Source organism: Saccopteryx bilineata, chromosome 10 (assembly GCF_036850765.1).
Source record: "Saccopteryx bilineata isolate mSacBil1 chromosome 10, mSacBil1_pri_phased_curated, whole genome shotgun sequence".
Classification (NCBI taxonomy): Eukaryota; Metazoa; Chordata; class Mammalia; order Chiroptera; family Emballonuridae; genus Saccopteryx; species Saccopteryx bilineata.
This window is the reverse complement of record NC_089499.1, coordinates 51,826,047-51,844,876: the sequence shown is the minus strand read 5'-3', so window position 1 is coordinate 51,844,876 and position 18,830 is coordinate 51,826,047. Positions and strand designations below refer to the sequence as shown.

The window sequence follows — 18,830 nt, the reverse complement described above, 5'->3', positions numbered from 1 at the left end:
AAGGGGTTCCTTGGTCTGCTGAAGGCCCGTGGTCAAGACACATATGAGAAAGCAATCAATGAACAACTAAGGTGTCGCCACGAAAAACTGATGATTGATGCTTCTCATCTCTCTCTGTTCCTGTCTGTCTGTCCCTATCTATCCCTCTCTCTGACTCTTTCTCTGTCTCTGTTAAAAAAAAAAAAAGAAAAAAGAAAAAAAAAGAAACAAATTCCCGTCATGTCATTCCCATATACATGACAACAGGGGTGAACCTTGCAAACATCCCTAAGTGAAAGAAGCCAGACACCATGGTCTCATATTGCACGATTCCGTTTATGTGAGATGTCCAGATTTGACGAATCCAGAGAGACAGAAAATGGGTTTGTGATTGTTTAGGGCTAGGGGAACCGTGGGAGTGGGAAACAGGAGGGTAAGGGATGATAGCTAAGGGAATGGAGTTTCTTTTTATGGTGATTAAAATGTTCAAAATTGCCTGACCAGGCGGTGGTGCAGTGGATAGAGCATCGGACTGGGATGCATAAGACCCAGGTTCGAGACCCCGAGGTCGCCAGCTTGAGCGAGGGCTATTCTGGTTTGAGCAAAAGCTCACCAGCTTGAGCCCAATGTCCCTGGCTTGAGCAAGGGGTTACTCGGTCTGCTGAAGGCCCGTGGTCAAGGCACATAAAAAAAATTTTTTTAAAGTTCAAAATTGTGGTGATGGTTGTACATATCTGTGAATATATTTAAAAACACTGAATTGGCCCTGGCCGGTTGGCTCAGCGGTAGAGCGTCGGCCTAGCATGTGGAGGACCCGAGTTCGATTCCCGGCCAGGGCACACAGGAGAAGCGCCCATTTGCTTCTCCACCCCTCCGCCGCGCCTTCCTCTCTGTCTCTCTCTTCCCCTCCCGCAACCAAGGCTCCATTGGAGCAAAGATGGCCCGGGTGCTGGGGATGGCTCTGTGGCCTCTGCCTCAGGCGCTAGAGTGGCTCTGGTCGCAACATGGCGACGCCCAGGATGGGCAGAGCATCGCCCCCTGGTGGGCAAAGCGTCGCCCCAAGGTGGGCGTGCGGGGTGGATCCTGGTTGGGTGCATGCGGGAGTCTGTCTGACTGTCTCTCCCTGTTTCCAGCTTCAGAAAAATGCAAAAAAACCCCAAAAAAACAAACAAACAAAAAACATTGAATTGGACATTTTGAATGGGTGAATTGTGTGGTATGTAAATTATATCACAATAAAATGGTTAAAATAATAAGAGACAGTCTTCCTCATGTATCAGGCCTAAGCCACGTGCTGCAGGCCACCTCTGCGCTAGGGGTTAGGCATAATAGTCATGGTAGTAAGAAAGTGGCCACTGGTCTCATTTCTTATTGGTCTTTATTTCTTAATGGGGCAGAGTGGCCATGATTCAAGCAGGATTGGGTGTTCATGTATAAATTGACTGCATTACTGTTTTAATTCTATCAAAACCTTACCTAATACATACAACATTCATCAGTGTGTAAACATTATGCCAAGCAAAAGAAGACAGAGCCAAAAAATCCTATTCTATAAACTCCATTTATATAAAGTTCTAGAACAGGCAAACTATGCTTAAAAAAAAAATCACACCGGTGGTTGCTCCTTGGGCTTTTGGGGCAGGGACTGATTGGGAAGAGGCATGAAGAAACTTTCTAGGGTATTGGAAATGTTCCATTTCTTGATAAGGGTCTGAGTTATACTAATATTTTACATTTAAAAAAACTCATGGAGCCCCAGTCAATAGGTTGGTTGGTTAGAGCATCATCCCAAAGTACAGAGGTTGCTAGTTCAATTCCCAGTCAGGGCAATTACAGGAAAGGATTGACATTCCTCTCTCTCTCTCTCTCTCTCTCTCTCTAAAAATCAATAAACTCTTTTTTAAAAAGCTCATGGAATGATATACTTAGGATTTGTACATTTCCCATATGTGCTATTTTACTTAAAAAAACACCATAAACAATATTGACCCCCTAGTTACTGATTTATATGCTGAAGTGTTTGGGGGAGACAGGCACTAATGATTTCAATGTACCTTTTTTTTTTTTTACAGGGACAGAGAGAGAAAGAGAGTCAGATAGGGACAAAGACAGACAGGAACGGAGAGAGATGAGAAGCATCAATCATTAGTTTTTTTGTTGCGACACCTTAGTTGTTCATTGATTGATTTCTCATATGTGCCTTCAGCAGACTGAGTAACCCCTTGCTCAAGCCAGCGATCTTGGGTCCAAGCTGGTGAGCTTTTTGCTCAAACCAGATGAGCCCACGCTCAAGCTGGTGACCTCAGGGTCTCGAACCTGGGTCCTCTGCATCCTAGTCTGATGCTCTATCCACTGCGCCACTGCCTGGTTAGGCTCAATGTACTTTTAAATGTGTTTTAAAATAAGCTGGATTGATAGATGGGTAGATAAATATATGATAAAGTAAATAAGACCAAATATCAACAATTGTAGAGACTAGGTGGTAGATGTATGGTTGTTCATTGTATAAAATTCTTCAACTTTTCTATGTGTCTGAAAATTTATATTAAAGAAAATCTGGAACTGCAAACAAATAAAAATCTTACCTTGATTTGGAGTAGATGCCTAGGACAGTCTGATGAAAACTATGGACCTCGCCTGACCAGGCAGTGGTGCAGTGGATAGAGCATCAGACAGGGACGCGAAGGGCCCAGGTTTGAAACCCTGAGGTTGCCAGCTTGCGCACGGGCTCATCTGGTTTGAGCAAAAGCTCACCAGCTTGGACCCAAGGTTGCTGGTTTGAGCAAGGGGTCTCTCGGTCTGCTGTAGCCTCCCAGTCAAGGCACATATGAGAAAGCAGTCAATGAACAACTAAGGTGTGGTAATGAAGAATTGATGCTTCTTATCTCTTTCCCTTCCTGTCTGTCTGTCCCTATCTGTCCCTCTCTCTGACTCTCTTTCTGTCTCTATCAAAAAAGAAAGAAAGAAAAAGAAAAGGCCAAAATTAAAAATAAGAAAATAGAGGCCCTTGTTAGTTAGCTCAGTTGGTTAGAGGGCCATCCTGTCTGTCTGTCCCTATCTGTCCCTTTCTTTGTCTCTGTCACACACACACACACACACACACACACACACACACACACACACGACAAAAACAAAACTGTGGACCTCTTCTCAGAGGTACATGTTTCAACAGAAACAAAATTTTGCCCATCATGAACCTCCTAAAGAATGAATGGCTTTGTGGCTCTCTAAATGTAGATGATGGGCAAGGAGTCAAAGGCAATTTGGAGAATACATTAGTAAGAGAATGAAGATGCAATTTTTTTTTTTTCATTTTTCCAAAGCTGGAAACGGGGAGGCAGTCAGACAGACTCCCGCATGCGCCCGACCGGGATCCACCCGGCATGCCCACCAGGGGACGATGTTCTGCCCCTCTGGGGCATCGCTCTGTTGCGTCCAGAGCCATTCTAGCGCCTGAGGCAGAGGCCACAGAGCCATCCCCAGTGCCCAGGCCATCTTTGCTCCAATGGAGCCTCACTGTGGGAGGGGAAGAGAGAGACAGAGAGAGACAGAGAGGAAGGAGAGGGGGAGGGGTGGAGAGGTAAATGGGCGCCTCTCCTGTGTGCCCTGGCTGGGAATTGAACCCGGGACTCCTGCATGCCAGGCCGATGCTCTACCACTGAGCCAACCGGCCAGGGCTGAAGATGCAATTTTATTGAAAATCAACATATTGCCCAATATGGACAAATTTCTGTGACTGATTTTAGTGGTTTCCTTATCTGTCAGTCTTGCTCTTCATTTAGCATCCAGTTAATGAAGTTGCTATTGACAGACTGCCTTAATGTTTTCCTTAGGTTTAGTTCTGACAATCAAGTGTTCTTAGCTTAACCATCGTTTCTTCATAAATCTTAGAGACCAAAACAGCAAGCCCAATGGATTTTTCACTTAAACTGATGACAAGTTAGGAGACAGGGCAGCAGGCATCAGTTGGGTACAGAATCTGTTGAGACAGGAAAAGCAGTACAAGGCCAAGCAACTAATTTGTTCCTCTAACTTGATCACTCACTGGGTGACTTGTCTATTACAAGGACATGGAGTGGTGGTTTTATGGCTGATTTGACCTTTGAAGTCTGCTGGGTGTTCTCTACAGAAACCAAGGTCTGATGATTCCCAGATGAAGTGTCTTAGAGGAAAATAGGTGAATAAATCAAGGAGTTCAGGCTGCCAATGACCAGTGGGGTCAGTACAATTCCCTGGATCAGTTTCTCTATCAGGATTGGGAGGATTTATACAGGATTTACAGTCAGTCATCCCTGTCCACCTTGTTCCAGGCACTGTGCCAAGCTCCTTCATCTACATCACCTCATTTTAGGACACAATTTCTCCTGGTAATGTCATTCCCATTTTACAGACAAGGAAACTGAGGCCAGAGGTTACACGGCTTGTCAAAGATCACATGACCATAAAGTTCTCTATCTTTCCCATCCAGTTCTCCTTTCTCAGAGTCTGGTGTCCCTTGACTATTCCTGAAGCTCCGTGTTTCTGTCACTGCTTTGTCTGGGTCGGCATGAATGTAAACAGTTAGAAAATGCATTTTATTTTTCTCCAAAGAATGTTCCTGAGTCAGCATCCCTCAGCAACCCAGTGGATACAGTGAGAGCTTCAGGGAGTGGGACCCTGGCTCTTGCAGGCCCTTTCTCATTCTCATTCTCAGAAACCAGCAGCTTGACAAAGATCTGCAGGAGCAGGGTCTTCTGGGGAAGTAGACACACAGTAATGACTGATCCCATTTTAGGGACATTGTATGTCTCTGCTCTGAGTGGGCGAGGCAGCCTTTTCTGGGTGGGAGGGTGGGTGAAGCCTCCGTGCTTGCTTCTTTCCTCACACAGCAAGACATCCTCTCTGGTCCTCATCCTGCTCAGTCCTGGCACCCACAGTAGCATTCCACCCTGGGCAGAGGAGCTTGGGCCAACTCCACAGGTGTGGGATGACTGACAGCACCCTCACCCCCAGGGAAAGAGGGCTGCAGGTTCTCAGAGGCACCTGACCTGCATTCCTGTGGCCACAGCTGCCTCCACCAGCAGCAGGCCCGACACATCTCATTTCTGAAATATTAATTTATCTCACTGGATAGAACAAAAGGGATAGTGACAGAAGAGAGACTGAGAGCAAGATCTGGAGCCAGAGAAAGACACACACACACGCACACACATACATACACATACACTCATGCACAAAGAGAGAATAAAACAAGTGACACATGGTGAGAACAAGAAGGGGGTGTTAAAAGTGGTACAAGGAGAGTGGGAACTGCAGGTGGTAGAGAAAGAGGAAAAGCAGAAAAGAGGAAAGCAAGCTGCTGCAAGCAAGCAGGAGGGGCAGCCCTCACATCTCCAGACAAAGGCTCTGCAGGACCGTCTTCTCAGCTCAGGATGACTTCAGCCTCTCAGCATGCTGAAGAGGTTCAGAGCTCAACATTATTATACCTAGATTTGCTTTTCTGCACCTTTTTGTGACCCAGGCCTGACTCAGTGGTTCCCTCTCAGGCCACAGTGATTGGTTCTTGCCCAGGGGTGTGACTCGAGACAGTCCAGTGAGACTACCCCAGGGGCTTTCTTGGAACCATTATGAACAGGAAGCTCTTTGCCTTTGGTACTTCGTATGAAAAGAGGATGAAAATCTGAAACTGTCAGAGACAGTTTCACACAGGAAGACCCTACTTGAGAATGAAGCCAACACAGAGAGAACCAGAATAGGAAGATGGAGACAAATCCCTGGCAAGATCAACTAAACCCCTGGACCAAGCTGTGTCTGCAGCCATACCTACCCTGGGAGTTCCAGGTATATGATCGGAATCTCACTTAAGCTTAAGTTAGTTGGAGTTGAAGGTGCTGTCAGGGGCAACTGAAACGGTCCTACTAGAATGTGGAAACCCACCCATCAGTCTTGCTTCTCTCACCAGCTCCCCAAACCACACCTGAGTACCTAATCAGCTCTCCTGACAAACGTGGTGGCTAACAGGACCTGACATTGTCCCCTCACAGGAACACAAAGATCAGTAAGAGAAGTGCTAAATAATGATTTTTAAATAGTAAAACTATCTCAGGAGGAAGGGGCCGTGTTCAGTCTACACTGGCTGCACCACGGCTTCTGCAGGCACCCCATACGTTGGCTTGCATGGAGCCCTTCATTAAAGGAAAGTTAAAAATTATATTTTACAACTGTATTGGTATAAAGATGACAATAACCCAGGGATCATATTCACTTTTTCATTCTTACTTTAAAATAAATGAAAACATTTTAAAGTCTAGTGGGCTCTGGGCACTGTGCCCACTCTGCTTAATGGACATGCTGGCCCTGGGCCCACAGCTTCCAGAGTGCTTATCCGCACAGTCCAGGCGCCCTCGAGATGAACCTAACTCTCTCCTCCTTGTCTAGAATGGGCAGAGGGCCCGCTGAGCCCCCCAGAGCCCAGGCTGGCCTCTCCCTCTCTCCCCCCAACCCTTGGGGTCATCACTGTTAGGCTTCATGGGGACACAGCTGTAGTCTGGCGTTATCACTGTGCACCACAGGGAGCTGCTCTCAGCCTGTCAGGTAATGAGACTGGAGGTCCCCGATGACCCATGTCAAGCTCATCAACATGCCCCAAGTCCCAGCACAGGCTGGGCACAGAGCAGATCCCTGGTAGGGGAGGCAGGGAGGGACAAAGCATGCTTCCTACTTAGGAAACTCTTGTCACTTAGGATTTGCACTTGGACCAGCAAGGACACAGAAAGGGATGAGGCAGCCAGGCAGGAAGGTGGTAAACAGGAGTGCACACGCCTCTGAGGTTTTTCTGGGTCCCCATCTATTCTGGAGGACGATGTGCTGACTTGCAAAGCTGGAGGGGGTTATGCAGGCCAGCCCAGTGCTGAGCAGTCGGGAGTCAGCACGAGAGGCCTGGTGGGTTCCCTGGCCCCAGATTCCCCCTCACTCACCTTCATCACTGGTGTGAGGCTCAGTGCCATTGTCGTGGTCAACTTCATCAATGGTCCCTGGCTCACTGTGCGGGCTGTCACTGCAGGGAAACACGAGGAGACTCGTTGTGGTGTTTTGTCCCTCATGCTGCCCTTACCCTCCCTCGAGCACCAGCCGGTCCACCTCCAATCAAGCCCAGACCCACTTGATCGTGTGTTTTCCAACGGACCACCCCTGGACCTTCCTGAGAGAAAACCACTCCAGCCCCCCCGTTTGGGAAGCTTCCCTACATAACCTTCCCTAAAATGCCCCAGCCCTGGAACTTGTCGGGCTGTCTTCTTGGTCAAGGTTGTCAATGGCAAGGTTTCCAGTAAGATCCAGAGGATAGCAGTAAAACCCTGGTTTTTATCCTTAGAAGAACCAGAGGGTGGCAAAGAAAGGAACTTTTGAAGTACTGAGTCATTCACTTAGCCTGGCTCCTTGTCTTCCACGGAAGGCGACACAGCCAGCAAGGTGGAGTGAGGCCCATGAGGAGCCCCGGTGCTCAGAGCTGCCTAATGATGCCGTGTGCAAGAGCCCACATCGGTCCAGGAGGTGGAGCAGGCAGACAGGCAGCCAGGATGGGCAGGGGGGCAGAGTGAATCCAGGATGGTCAAATTTAGTCCCAGATGCACTGGGATAATTTCACCAGCTGCTACCCTCACGAGATTATAACCTTGAGGTCAGGGTTCATTCACATCATTGGTCAGTCAGTTTTTATACTGAGCCATTGGTTGAGTCCTAACATATGCCTGACACTGTGCCAGGTAGGAGGGATGTATTGAGGTGGACTCAGGTGAACACAGACCTGCCCTCATGGGCCAGGAAATAAAACTGCTCTAACTGGAGATGTTTTTATGTAGGAACAAATACGCAGAGACAAGAACAGCAGAGGGGACCGACATAGGGTGGTCAAGGAAGGCCTCTCAGAGGAAGTGACATTTGCAACACCATTTAAAGGAATACAGATTTTATTAAGAAAAATTCTCTGTTGCCTCCTGGGTAAGGTCCAGACGCTGCACAGTGGCTTGTTTAAGACCTCTCATAACTTGTCTCCTGCTGGCCTGCTCAGCACGCTCCCTTGTCATTTCCTCATCACATGCAACACTCCGGACACACAGAATGAATTTTCTTTTTATTGAATTTTTCAAGTTTAGAACATTCTTTGCCCACTCCTCACCTGGCTGGCTTCAGTTCATTCTGTAGATCTCAGTCAAGTCCTATTTCCTTCAGAGAGCCTTTCCTGCCTTCCTGCCTGGGCTTGGGGGCCCCACTTCTGGGACGGCCTATTCTCTCCTCCACCCAAGCTCCCTGCATCAGACAGACGTTAATCCCATCCAAGGTGCATCCCTGTCCCCCACCTCAGCCCAGGGCCTGCGCCAGGACAGATATTCAGTAACCATTGCTGAATCAATGAATGTTGTCCACTGTGATGAGACTGTCAGCCCAATCCCCCTTTCAGGCTTGTAAAATGTCTCCAAAATTACCATGTAATTAATAATTTTCCTTCCTCATGGGATACAAATGAGATTAGGAAAAGTGTGGTGACTGTATATTATTCTTTGGTAAGTACACTAAGATCTTTATGGTCCTTCCCAGAACACTAATTATATACATATTGCAACAAGAACAGAGAACTGGTAATGGTTACAAAAAATTGAAAAGCTTCTCTTTGTCCAGAAAGACAGCTTGCTGGCTGTTTAATGTTTTTGTTACAGAACAGGGACAGACTTGCCCCTCGTGCCTCACAGGAGATTAGAAAGCTGTGATTAGATAATACCAGGGCCCGGAGTTTCTGTGCAGGGAAGGGTTGCAGGGAAATGGCTGGAACGTCTCTCTTCTTTGAAGCAGTTGCCCAAATATGCCCACAGAACTAAAGCAATTCGAGAATCCAGGTATGCTTTGATAATAAAAGACAATTCCTGTGGGCACCTGGCTCAAAGCAGTGTGAATAATGTCTACATATATAACTGTGTGTTGTCCCAGACTGGGAATAAAGGAGTGCGGGACCTTTGACTGGTTTCTGTCTGGTGATATTCTAAATCTCCTGTCTTTTCCACATTAAAAAAAAAAAAAATCCCGGCCCTGGCCGGTTGGCTCAGTGGTGGAGCATCGGCCTGGTGTGCAGGAGTCCCAGGTTCAATTCCCGGCCAGGGCACACAGGAGAAGCGCCCATCTGCTTCTCCACCCCTCCCCCTCTCCTTCCTCTCTGTCTCTCTCTTCCCCTCCCACAGCCAAGGCTCCATTGGAGCAAAGTTGGCCCGGGCGCTGAGGATGGCTCTATGGCAGGGGTCTCAAACTCGCGGCCTTTGGGCCGCATGCGGCCCGCCGAACAGTTTTGTGCGGCCCGCAGACTAATCCATGAAGTTCAAAATATTTTGGATAAAATTAAGTAAGCCTAGGGGCCTACTTGTATTTTTCATTTCTCTAGCATCCTAGCTAGATATTAGCTTAGTTAACAGCAGCTGTGATGCGAACTACAGTTTCTGGTCGTTTTGTGACACTGAGTAAACTGCATGTACGATTGTGCTTGTTGTACTGATTTTTTTTTGTTTTCAACTGCAGTGAGAAAAGTGTTGCGTAACAGTTGCCTTTTGTAGACCTAGTGCGGCCTGCCAAACAGCTGTGATCTTGCTCTGCGGCCCACATGCTGAGTTGAGTTTGAGACCCCTGCTCTATGGCCTCTGCCTCAGGCACTAGAATGGCTCTGATTGCAGCAGAGCAACGCCCCAGATGGGCAGAGTGTCTCCCCCCGGTGGGCATGCTGGGTGGATCCCGGTCGGGTGCATGCAGGAGTCTGTCTGACTGCCTCCCCGTTTCCAACTTCAGAAAAATACCAAAAAAAAAAAAAAAAAAAAAAATCCCGTCATTTAAGGTCTTAGCCTGGGTAAGATTTTGATAAGGTTTTGACATATTTCTCCCCAGACCCAGTGTACATGCCCAAATAGTAACGGTTGACCTGGTGTGGCGCTCTCAAAGATAGTGACTTCACTTTGTTGGAAAAGAGAATGCCTGGGTGGAAGGGGACAATAGTAGGAAGTGTCACTTAGTTCTTGAGTTTGAGGTGGGGGTTCTCTACTTTTCTGCTGCCTAAGACTTGACAACTTACCTGGCCAACACGGGCTAAACAAGGTAGTCAGTTCACCAGACTCAAGCCTCAGCAAAGAGAGAGCATTCTTGGACTTGTGTTGGAACATTTGGGAAGGAGAAGCTCTTTTCCCCCTGAGGGTGCTGATATAATGGGCTCTAAATTTGGAGTTACCAGGTGACTTCTGGAAACCACCAAGAAAGAGGCTGCCTGAGGAGGAAGCCAGCATGGAAGGAAGCAGAGCCCCAGGCTGTGGCTGCGGGGCCGAGTCCTGAGGGCAGCCGCTGAACCCCTGGAGCCAGCTGCACCTGAAGCCAGGGTCCCAGACTTTTTAAGTAAATAAAAAAATTCCCATTTAGTTTAAATTAACGTGAGTTGTATTTCTGTCCCTTATAAATCAATCTATCTCATGTCAGGCTGCTGTGAAGCTCAGATGAGAAAATGCATTTGGGAGTACCGACTACAAGGTAGTAAGGAAAGGATTTTGTACTGTACCTGTTTAACAGCAACAGCAACAAAAACAACAACGATGATGATAATAATATTAAGAGGAATGGGATCTTACCAATATTCTTCCCCTCCAGCCATGCATTTTTCATACACAGGGCCCTCTAGCTCCCGGGGGCTGGGGAAGATGGCTTCATGATGGATGATGATGGTTTTGATGACTTCATTGACGTGTGCCTGGCAGGACACAGGGTCCTGCCCATCAGGAATGTGCATGAGGGTGGGCCCAAAGCAGATGGCCAGGTTGTAGGGATCCATCATGTTCTCGTCGCTGTACTGTGAGAGGCTACAACAGAGGAGACACCCACGGGTCACCTGGGAAAGGCAAAGCCTCCCTCTGTGGTTTTCTTTTCTTGGGGGCTCCACTCAAATCTGGGAGGATTCCAATGTTCTGTTTTAAGAACAGCTGGACCTGTAAAAGCCTCAGGACCCCCCTCCCAAAGGAGGTCAGGGCTGAGTCAAAGATGGACCCCCTGGCTGGACAACTCACTGGTTGAGGAAAGCGAAGAGATATCTCATGACCACGATGACCACGCGGGGAAGGGTGATGAGGATTTGCTGGACCTGGTGCACCCTCTCAGCTGGGCTCTCCAGTTCTGTAACATAAAGGGGCTTTCAGGTTGTAGCCAGCACTCACGAGTCCCTCTCCCAGATCAGCCCATGTGGTTTGGGGGAGCCACTTCTACTCAGTTCTGAGGATGAAATATGACCCTGGCCTGGCCAATCAAGGCATCCTATTTCTCTGGCCACTGGGCAGGTTCAAGGAGGGGTATATGGCCTAATCAGAACCAATCATATAGTAGTTGATCTTTGGGACTTAGAGCCAGAGAAACCTAGAGAAAAGTGCCCTCTTGAAACTTGGAGAGAAGCATGAAGCAACTGGGGGAGCCCAGGGAAGAAACCCCTGCCTGAAAGTGATGGCAGCACAGAGACAGAGGGAACAGGTGCCTGCTGATGCCACATGAAGTCTGCCTAGACTTTTCTGAGTCAATACATTCCCTTTTATGGATAAGCCAATAAAAGTTGAGTTTCTGCCTGACCAGGCGGTGGTGCAGTGGATAGAGCGTTGGACTGGGATGCGGAGGACCCAGGTTCGAGACCCCGAGGTCGCCAGCTTGAGCGCGGGCTCATCTGGTTTGAGCAAAAGCTCACCAGCTTGGACCTAAGGTCACTGGCTTGAGCAAGGGGTTACTTGGTTTGCTGTAGCCCCACAGTCAAGGCACATATGAGAAAGCAATCAATGAACAATTAAGGTGTACAATGAAAAACTAATAATTGATGCTTCTCATTTCTCTCCATTCCCGTCTGTGTGTCCCTGTCTATCCCTCGCTCTGATTCTCTCTGTCTCTGTAAAAAAAAAAAAAAAAAAAAAAAAAAAAAAAAAATTTGAGTTTCTGTCGCCTGTAACCTATGAGTCCAGATGAATACAAGTAGGTAGGCCATGTTTCATTAAACTCTTTATAAACACTAGCTACAACATAGGCCGGCACACAGTAGGTGCTCAGGAAAAGAGTGGTGAATAAATAACCACCTCTTGAGCTATACATTGTCTAAAGAGCCTCGCAGATGCTTAGGATCTCATCTCTGACCCCTGTTTTCAGGTCACTTTTAGGGAGACAGACACTGGTATTTTTATCAGTCAGGCCTGGGGTGGGAGCAGCAAGCTGGGCTTGATAAGGGGAGAAAGTGCTCTGTGGGCTTGGCCGGGTGGAGAGGCAAAGCTGGTGCCAAGAAGAGTGAGCTGCTGAGTTCTGATGCTTATCTGCAGGGCTGACACAGGCCAATTCACAAATCCATGTCAGTGTCTTTTTCAGAAAACACATTTTTCTCATACAGCCCCTCCCTCCAATCTCCACATTCTGTCAACATGTTTCTTCTAAAACCTCACTTTTCGCCTGACCAGGCGGTGGCGCAGTGGATAGAGCGTTGGACTGGGATGCGGAAGACCCAGGTTCGAGACCCCGAGCTCACCAGCTTGAGCGCGGCTGCTGGGAAGGCCCGTGGTCAAGGCACATATGAGAGGGCAATCAATGAATAGCTAAGGTGTTGCAACGCGCAATGAAAAACTAATGATTGATACTTCTCATCTCTCTCTGTTCCTGTCTGTCTGTCCCTGTCTATCCCTCTCTCTGACTCACTCTCTGTCTCTGTAAAAAATAAGTAAATAAATAAAATTAAAACCTCACTTTTGGCCCTGGACGGTTGGCTCAGTGGTGGAGTGTCGGCCTGGCGTGCAGAAGTCCCGGGTTCGATTCCCGGCCAGGGCACACAGGAGATGCGTCCATCTGCTTCTCCACCCTCCCCCTCTCCTTCCTCTCTGTCTCTCTCTTCCCCTCCCGCAGCCGAGGCTCCATTGGAGCAAGGATGGCCCAGGTGCTGGGGATGGCTCCTTGGCCTCTGCCCCAGGCGCTGGAGTGGCTCTTGTCGCGACGCCCCGGAGGGGCAGAGCATTGCCCCCTGGTGGGCGTGCCGGGTGGATCCCGGTCGGGCGCATGTGGGAGTCTGTCTGTCTCTCCCCATTTCCAGCTTCAGAAAAAATAAAAATAAAAATAAATAAATAAATAAATAAATAAAACCTCACTTTTCCCAATCCTCCTCTGCATCCAAGGCCCTGCGTGATGGGTTGCAACCTACCACGTATGCCCCATTGCCTAGTCACTGCCCCTTCCCCTTCAGTATCTGAAGATGATTTAGAGCCATGCTTCTCAGATGAAATAGTAGCGCACCTCCAAGGGCATTTACAAGTAGATGAAGCAGTCTCTGAGGTTGTCACAGTGATTGGAGGGCACTAATGGCATATAGGAGGCAAGATACTAAATGCCCTGCATATAGGTAACACACAACAAAGCACTGTTCTACCCTAAATACCGATAGTGCCGCACTGAGAAACTCTGTGCTATGCCAGTTTATCCACCATCTCCCTCTCACAAAGGATGTGGCTGCCCCTGGGCCTTTGCACACACTGTTGATCTCTCTTCTCTGTTGGGGACACTCCTGCCTACCTCCAAGGCCTGGCTTCAGAGAGCCTCGGTGAAGCCTTCCCACGGAGTTAAGGCCCTTGCACCTTTACTGACTCCATTGCCCTCCACGTGCTCAACTTCAGCCAGCATGCCCTAGTACCATGTCCACTATGATTTATTAATTGTTTTCTTAAAAACTATTTAAAAAGGAGACTTGGCCTCACTCTGTAAATGAGAAACCAGGATCACCTGCCATAACTAGAAGGTAACATAAAAATAGATACAATACAAGCAAAACAATGTAACTAAATTACAGGTAGACATTATTCTACACAAAGTTACTGGAACTGAGGCCCTATCTCTCCATGTAGAAGGGAGACTGACCCCTGGAGTTTTCTCCTTTATGTAAATAATCATAGGGGTTGGGAAGAAACTGAGAAGGGACAATCTTTCTCGCGGATGATTCAGGGTGTGATTCAAGTTATTCAATGTCATAAGCTTGTGCCAGAGGTCAACGACCTAGCCTGCTAAGGACCCTGCTCAGGAACTGGACTCTTGGGGCTTCTGGAAACATTAGCTGAGCAAGTGACACAGGGCTCAGACAACGTTCAACCTTTGTGGCTTAGAATTTCCGAGAGTGATTTGGAGCTTGAAGTGGGTCTGGACAGATGAACAGGAAGCCGTGTGGAGGGCAGAGGGTGGAGGGCGGGCCTTTCATACAAGGCAGAGGAGAGGGGCCAAGCCTCCTTAGTTTGTCACCACCACCTCAGGCACCCTCCTGACTCCCAATCTCTCTAGGGGCACTGCGAGAAGCATCCCTAGTAGAACTGGGTGTGGGATAATTGTCTGTAAATCATATTAAAGACTTTATTCCCAAATACTAATATTCTCATATGCTAATATTAAAAGTTTAATTTTAAAACATTCCCAAAAGGTTGCCTTGGATTTTGTCATCTTAGAGTCAAGGTACCTTTACTTCGGCCCCCTGCACCGGCTCCTGACTTCATCCACAGACATACCAATCAAGGAGGACTTGGTGGCCAGTGACATCAGAGGAAGACCCTAGTCAATTTCCCTTGTTCGACATGCTGCTGACCTGACTCTTAAACCCTCCTTGGCTCCCCGTTACCCAGGGGGAAAATCTCTGGATTCCTTGCAAGGCATTCAAGGTCTTCTCCCTCTTGCTCCATTTTGCCCTTTCAGCCTCTTGCATCACGCACTAGATGGGACAGGGACACCCTCCTGCTTGGCCCACTGGTGTGTCCCCAACCTTCTCAGGATCCCTGTGTCCCTGCCTCCTAAAGACTCTGCTCATCTCACTCTCAGCTGTGATCTGAGAAACTGCCCTCCTCTCCTCTCTTCTGAGCTCTTCCACCCCCAGGGGTGTGCCATGCTCACTGGCTCTTCCACCCTCAGGGGTGTGCCATGCTCACTGGCTCTTCCACCCCCAGGGGTGTGTCATGCTCACTGGCTCTTCCACACCCAGGGGTGTGCCATGCTCACTGGCTCTTCCACCCCCAGGGGTGTGCCATGCTCACTGGCTCTTCCACCCCCAGGGGTGTGCCATGCTCACTGGCTCTTCCACCCCCAGGGGTGTGCCATGCTCACTGGCTCTTCCACACCCAGGGGTGTGCCATGCTCACTGGCTCTTCCACCCCCAGGGGTGTGCCATGCTCACTGGCTCTTCCACACCCAGGGGTGTGCCATGCTCACTGGCTCTTCCACCCCCAGGGGTGTGCCATGCTCACTGGCTCTTCCACCCCCAGGGGTGTGCCATGCTCACTGGCTCTTCAACACCCAGGGGTGTGCCATGCTCACTGGCTCTTCCATTATAAACCATCTTGTCATTTCGACAACTTGGTTTTAAGTTCTGTGAGGAGAAGGGCCCTATTGCTTCCTTCACAGTGTCCCTCCTGTGTGCCTAGCACAGTGATGAGCCCCTGGTCCAACTTCAATAAAGATTTGTCAAGGAAATGATCCTTCCACCTGGGAAATACTTACTAATAGTAGATATCAAATCTTGAAACCTTTCCTTAGGAAAGAGTGGATTTTCCAGTCCTCGGAAATACAGTTTTAAAACGCCAGCAACTGAATTGATATCTCGTTCATTTTGATCATCCACAAGGGGGTCTTCACCTGCAAGAAAACGGGGTGATGACTGAGTGTGGTGAGGAGGCAGAGGGTAGACGAGCAAGGCCAGCTCAAATGGAGGAGGGGCGGACGGGACCATCTCCTCAACACAGCAAGTTTACAGTTCACCCTGCAAGTGAAGGCTCAGATTTATAGAAATGTAAAAATAAAATAATGACCACCCATCACCCTTCACTTACACTCATCAACTTACACCTGCTCTATCTGCTTTCTCTCCAGCAGGGTTGCAGTTTCCACAATGACCGGCAGCACAGGAGAATGCTCCTCCACCACCCTGCCCACGGAATGTTGTCAATCTTTTGAACTGTCGCCATTCGAACAGGGCAAATGATCTCTCAGGAGAGTAGCACTTTCTGTTTATCAAGGGCTGAGCTAGCTCATCACCAGGACAGCCTCCATGGAGGAGGTGAGAGGAAGCAGCGGGCAACATGTCACCTCCCTGAAGGTGCTGAGAGAAGTCTGCACAATGGGCTTCTCGTCCTCCTCCTAGAATGGCCCCGAGTGCTCCAGGACTGGTCAGAAATGACGAGCAGAACTGGCAATGCATACTTGGCCTCTCTACCCTGACTTCGTGGAAGGGAGCATGTGTCCCTGCCAGAGCCCCAGCGAGCCCCGGCATGCTGCAGTGCAAATTAGAGAGCTGCCTTCCTTCCTGAATGAGGGCTGGGGCCTACAGAGCCTGAGCCACATTCTCCTTCCATCTGCTTCTGGCTGAGTACCCTTGGTCAGTGCGCAACCTCAATAACCCTGGTGTTCCAGGGGGTGACCTCTCAGATGTGCCCGTGGGAAGAGAGAGAACACTTCCCCTACAAGAATTTCTCATGGGGAAGACAGAAAGAAAATGTAAACAGTCACTGCCTATACTGATAGAGCACATCTGCATATGCGATCTCTTAATCCCCACGATAGCATTGCAGGGCACCAAGAGACTGCCATGCCCCAGGCTAGCAGCAAGCTCCCCCGGAGACTTCAGTGCCCACAGTCTCTCTCCTATGAGAAAGCGGAGGCCCCAGCAAGTGAAACAACTTGCCCACATTCATGTGGTCAAAAGCAGACACGAGCAGCTCCCAGAACTTGTAGGCTTGGGAGATATTCCTTCTTCTACCTTTCAATTCTGTCTGTCCGCTTGCCAGCATGCACCCTAGCTATCTTCCTCTCTCCCTCCTTCCTCCCTCCTTTCCTCCTTCCCTCCCTCCCTCCATCCCTCTCTCCCTTCATCCCTCCCTCCCTTTCTCCCTTCTTTCCTCCTTCCTTCCTTCCCTCCTTCCCTCCTTCCCTCCTTCCCTCCCTCCCTCCTTCCCTCCCTCCCTCCTTCCCTCCCTCCCTCCTTCCCTTCCTTCCTTCCTCCTTTCCTTCTCCCTTTAAAGCAGAATTTCAACATTTTTCTTCCAAGAAAAGAGTTCCTCACAGTGCTCAACATACAGAAGAAAGCTGTCTTAGCTGAACTAGGGAAGAGCCCCAAGCACTGTCTCCTCAGCCTCCCTCTCCATCCCAGTAGCAGTCCTTGAGGCACCCTGAAGGACCAGAAGAGTTCTAAAACTCTGCATTACATAAAGCTGATTCCTTATTATTACCACACATTAATCTTATGGCCTCAGGATGCAAAAGGCATGGATTTTTGTCTTCATATTAGCTCCCCTTGTTAAGCATGATTAACATACTGACTATACACACGCACCATTCACTCTTGCTCTGCCTCTCAGAAGACACTACGTTCATAAAAGGAGCTGTCCAGCAATTCCTTCCTCCTTGCCTAGACCTTTGGCATCTTCAATTTTGGCTCCAGAACTTAATGTAATTCCAGAGCTCAAGATGAGCAGGACAGTTTGTGTGAATGATGGCTTCCTCCAGGAGGACAATTACAGCTAAAACGCCAGGCAAGTCGAGAGAGTGTTGGCACTTAGCTAGCAAATGTCCTGGAGGAGCTGAGTTGTTACCAAACGGTCTACCCACAGCTGACTCTCAGCCAGCTCACCTGGGCACTGCCGAAGGCTTTGAGGCAGAGCTGCGTCCAGGGCAGAGCAGATGGCACTGTGGGCCGAGGCTCCAGGGGAGCTTGCTGCTAGACTGGGGCACGGCAGGAAGCATGCGGGGAGTCTCTCTCACAAGGGCAGCTCTCTATGGTCACAGGTCCACGCAAGCCCCTCCTGAGGCCCTTCAGTATGACAGTCCCTCCCATGTCTCCCGGTCACATCCCTCTTCCTGAGGCCCTTCAGTATGACAGTCCCTCCCATGTCTCCTGGTCACATCCCTCTTCCTGGGGCAGGAACTAGTTTCACAAGGGCCAGGTCAAGGTTAGAATGTGGCAGACCCTAAGGGCCATGACTTCAGCCCCAAAACCAAACCCTGTCTTGATCTGGGCAGATAGAAAGGGTCATTGGCTCCCTTTCCAGCCACCCTCCGCATAGGAAAGGCCGCTGGCAGATCCCTCATCTTGACGTACAAAGAGGATGTGTGTTGGTCTGTGGGGGAAGCAGAGAGGTGGACACCGGCCTGGGAGACAGCCAGCCACAGCCCTCGCCGGGCACGGCCACTGTCCTGCTTTTCCTGATGTTTCCTTCACTTCGCCAGAAGATCACAAGAAGATCTCAAAACTTGAGAAGTGAGTTTAAGATGTATTGACAGTGATAATAATAATAAGGATAATAATAATAATCCCAACTAAAACCCTGGTTGACTTGTGTCAGAAGAAAAAGAAAGTGGGGTTAGAAATAATAAATGGCTTTCCAGAAGAATAGGGAAAAGAGATGGGTGCTCCTGTCAACAGTCTTATGCAAGAAATGTAAGTGACTACATCTGCTCTGGGGAAAGGGGCCAAGGAGGAGGAAGCCCCCATCTCCGATCATCTGGTAAAAGTCAGGCACCCTGCAGAGGGATTGGGGGATTTGAATTCTTTTTTTTTTTTTAATTTTTTTTTTTTTAGTTTTATTTTATCTATTCATTTTAGAGAGGAGAGAGAAAGGAAGAGAGAGAGACAGAGAAGGTGGGGAGGAGCTGGAAGCATCAACTCCCATATGTGCCTTGACCAGGCAAGCCCAGGGTTTCGAACCGGCGACCTCAGCATTTCCAGGTCGACGCTTTATCTACTGCACCACCACAGGTCAGGCCATGGGGGATTTGAATTCTAAAAATTAAAAGAGAGAAAGGGAAAACACACGACATCAACTGAT

General features: G+C 48.8%; 1 protein-coding gene across 5 annotated transcripts in view; it reads right to left on the bottom strand.

Moving 5' to 3' along the window:
* SRGAP3 (SLIT-ROBO Rho GTPase activating protein 3) overlaps positions 1–18,830 on the bottom strand; it is a 259,954-nt gene that overhangs the window by 15,518 nt on the left and 225,606 nt on the right. For 4 of the 5 annotated variants that reach the window (XM_066244398.1, XM_066244399.1, XM_066244400.1 and 1 more), the window contains 4 exons: positions 15,511–15,645; positions 11,040–11,145; positions 10,608–10,835; positions 6,936–7,015 (listed from right to left, as the gene is read on the bottom strand). In XM_066244398.1, coding sequence (XP_066100495.1) covers positions 6,936–7,015; positions 10,608–10,835; positions 11,040–11,145; positions 15,511–15,645 — 549 coding nt within the window. Of the gene's footprint in view, positions 1–6,935; positions 7,016–10,607; positions 10,836–11,039; positions 11,146–15,510; positions 15,646–18,830 lie in introns of those variants that run through there. The other variant, XR_010727270.1, reaches the window with a different exon arrangement.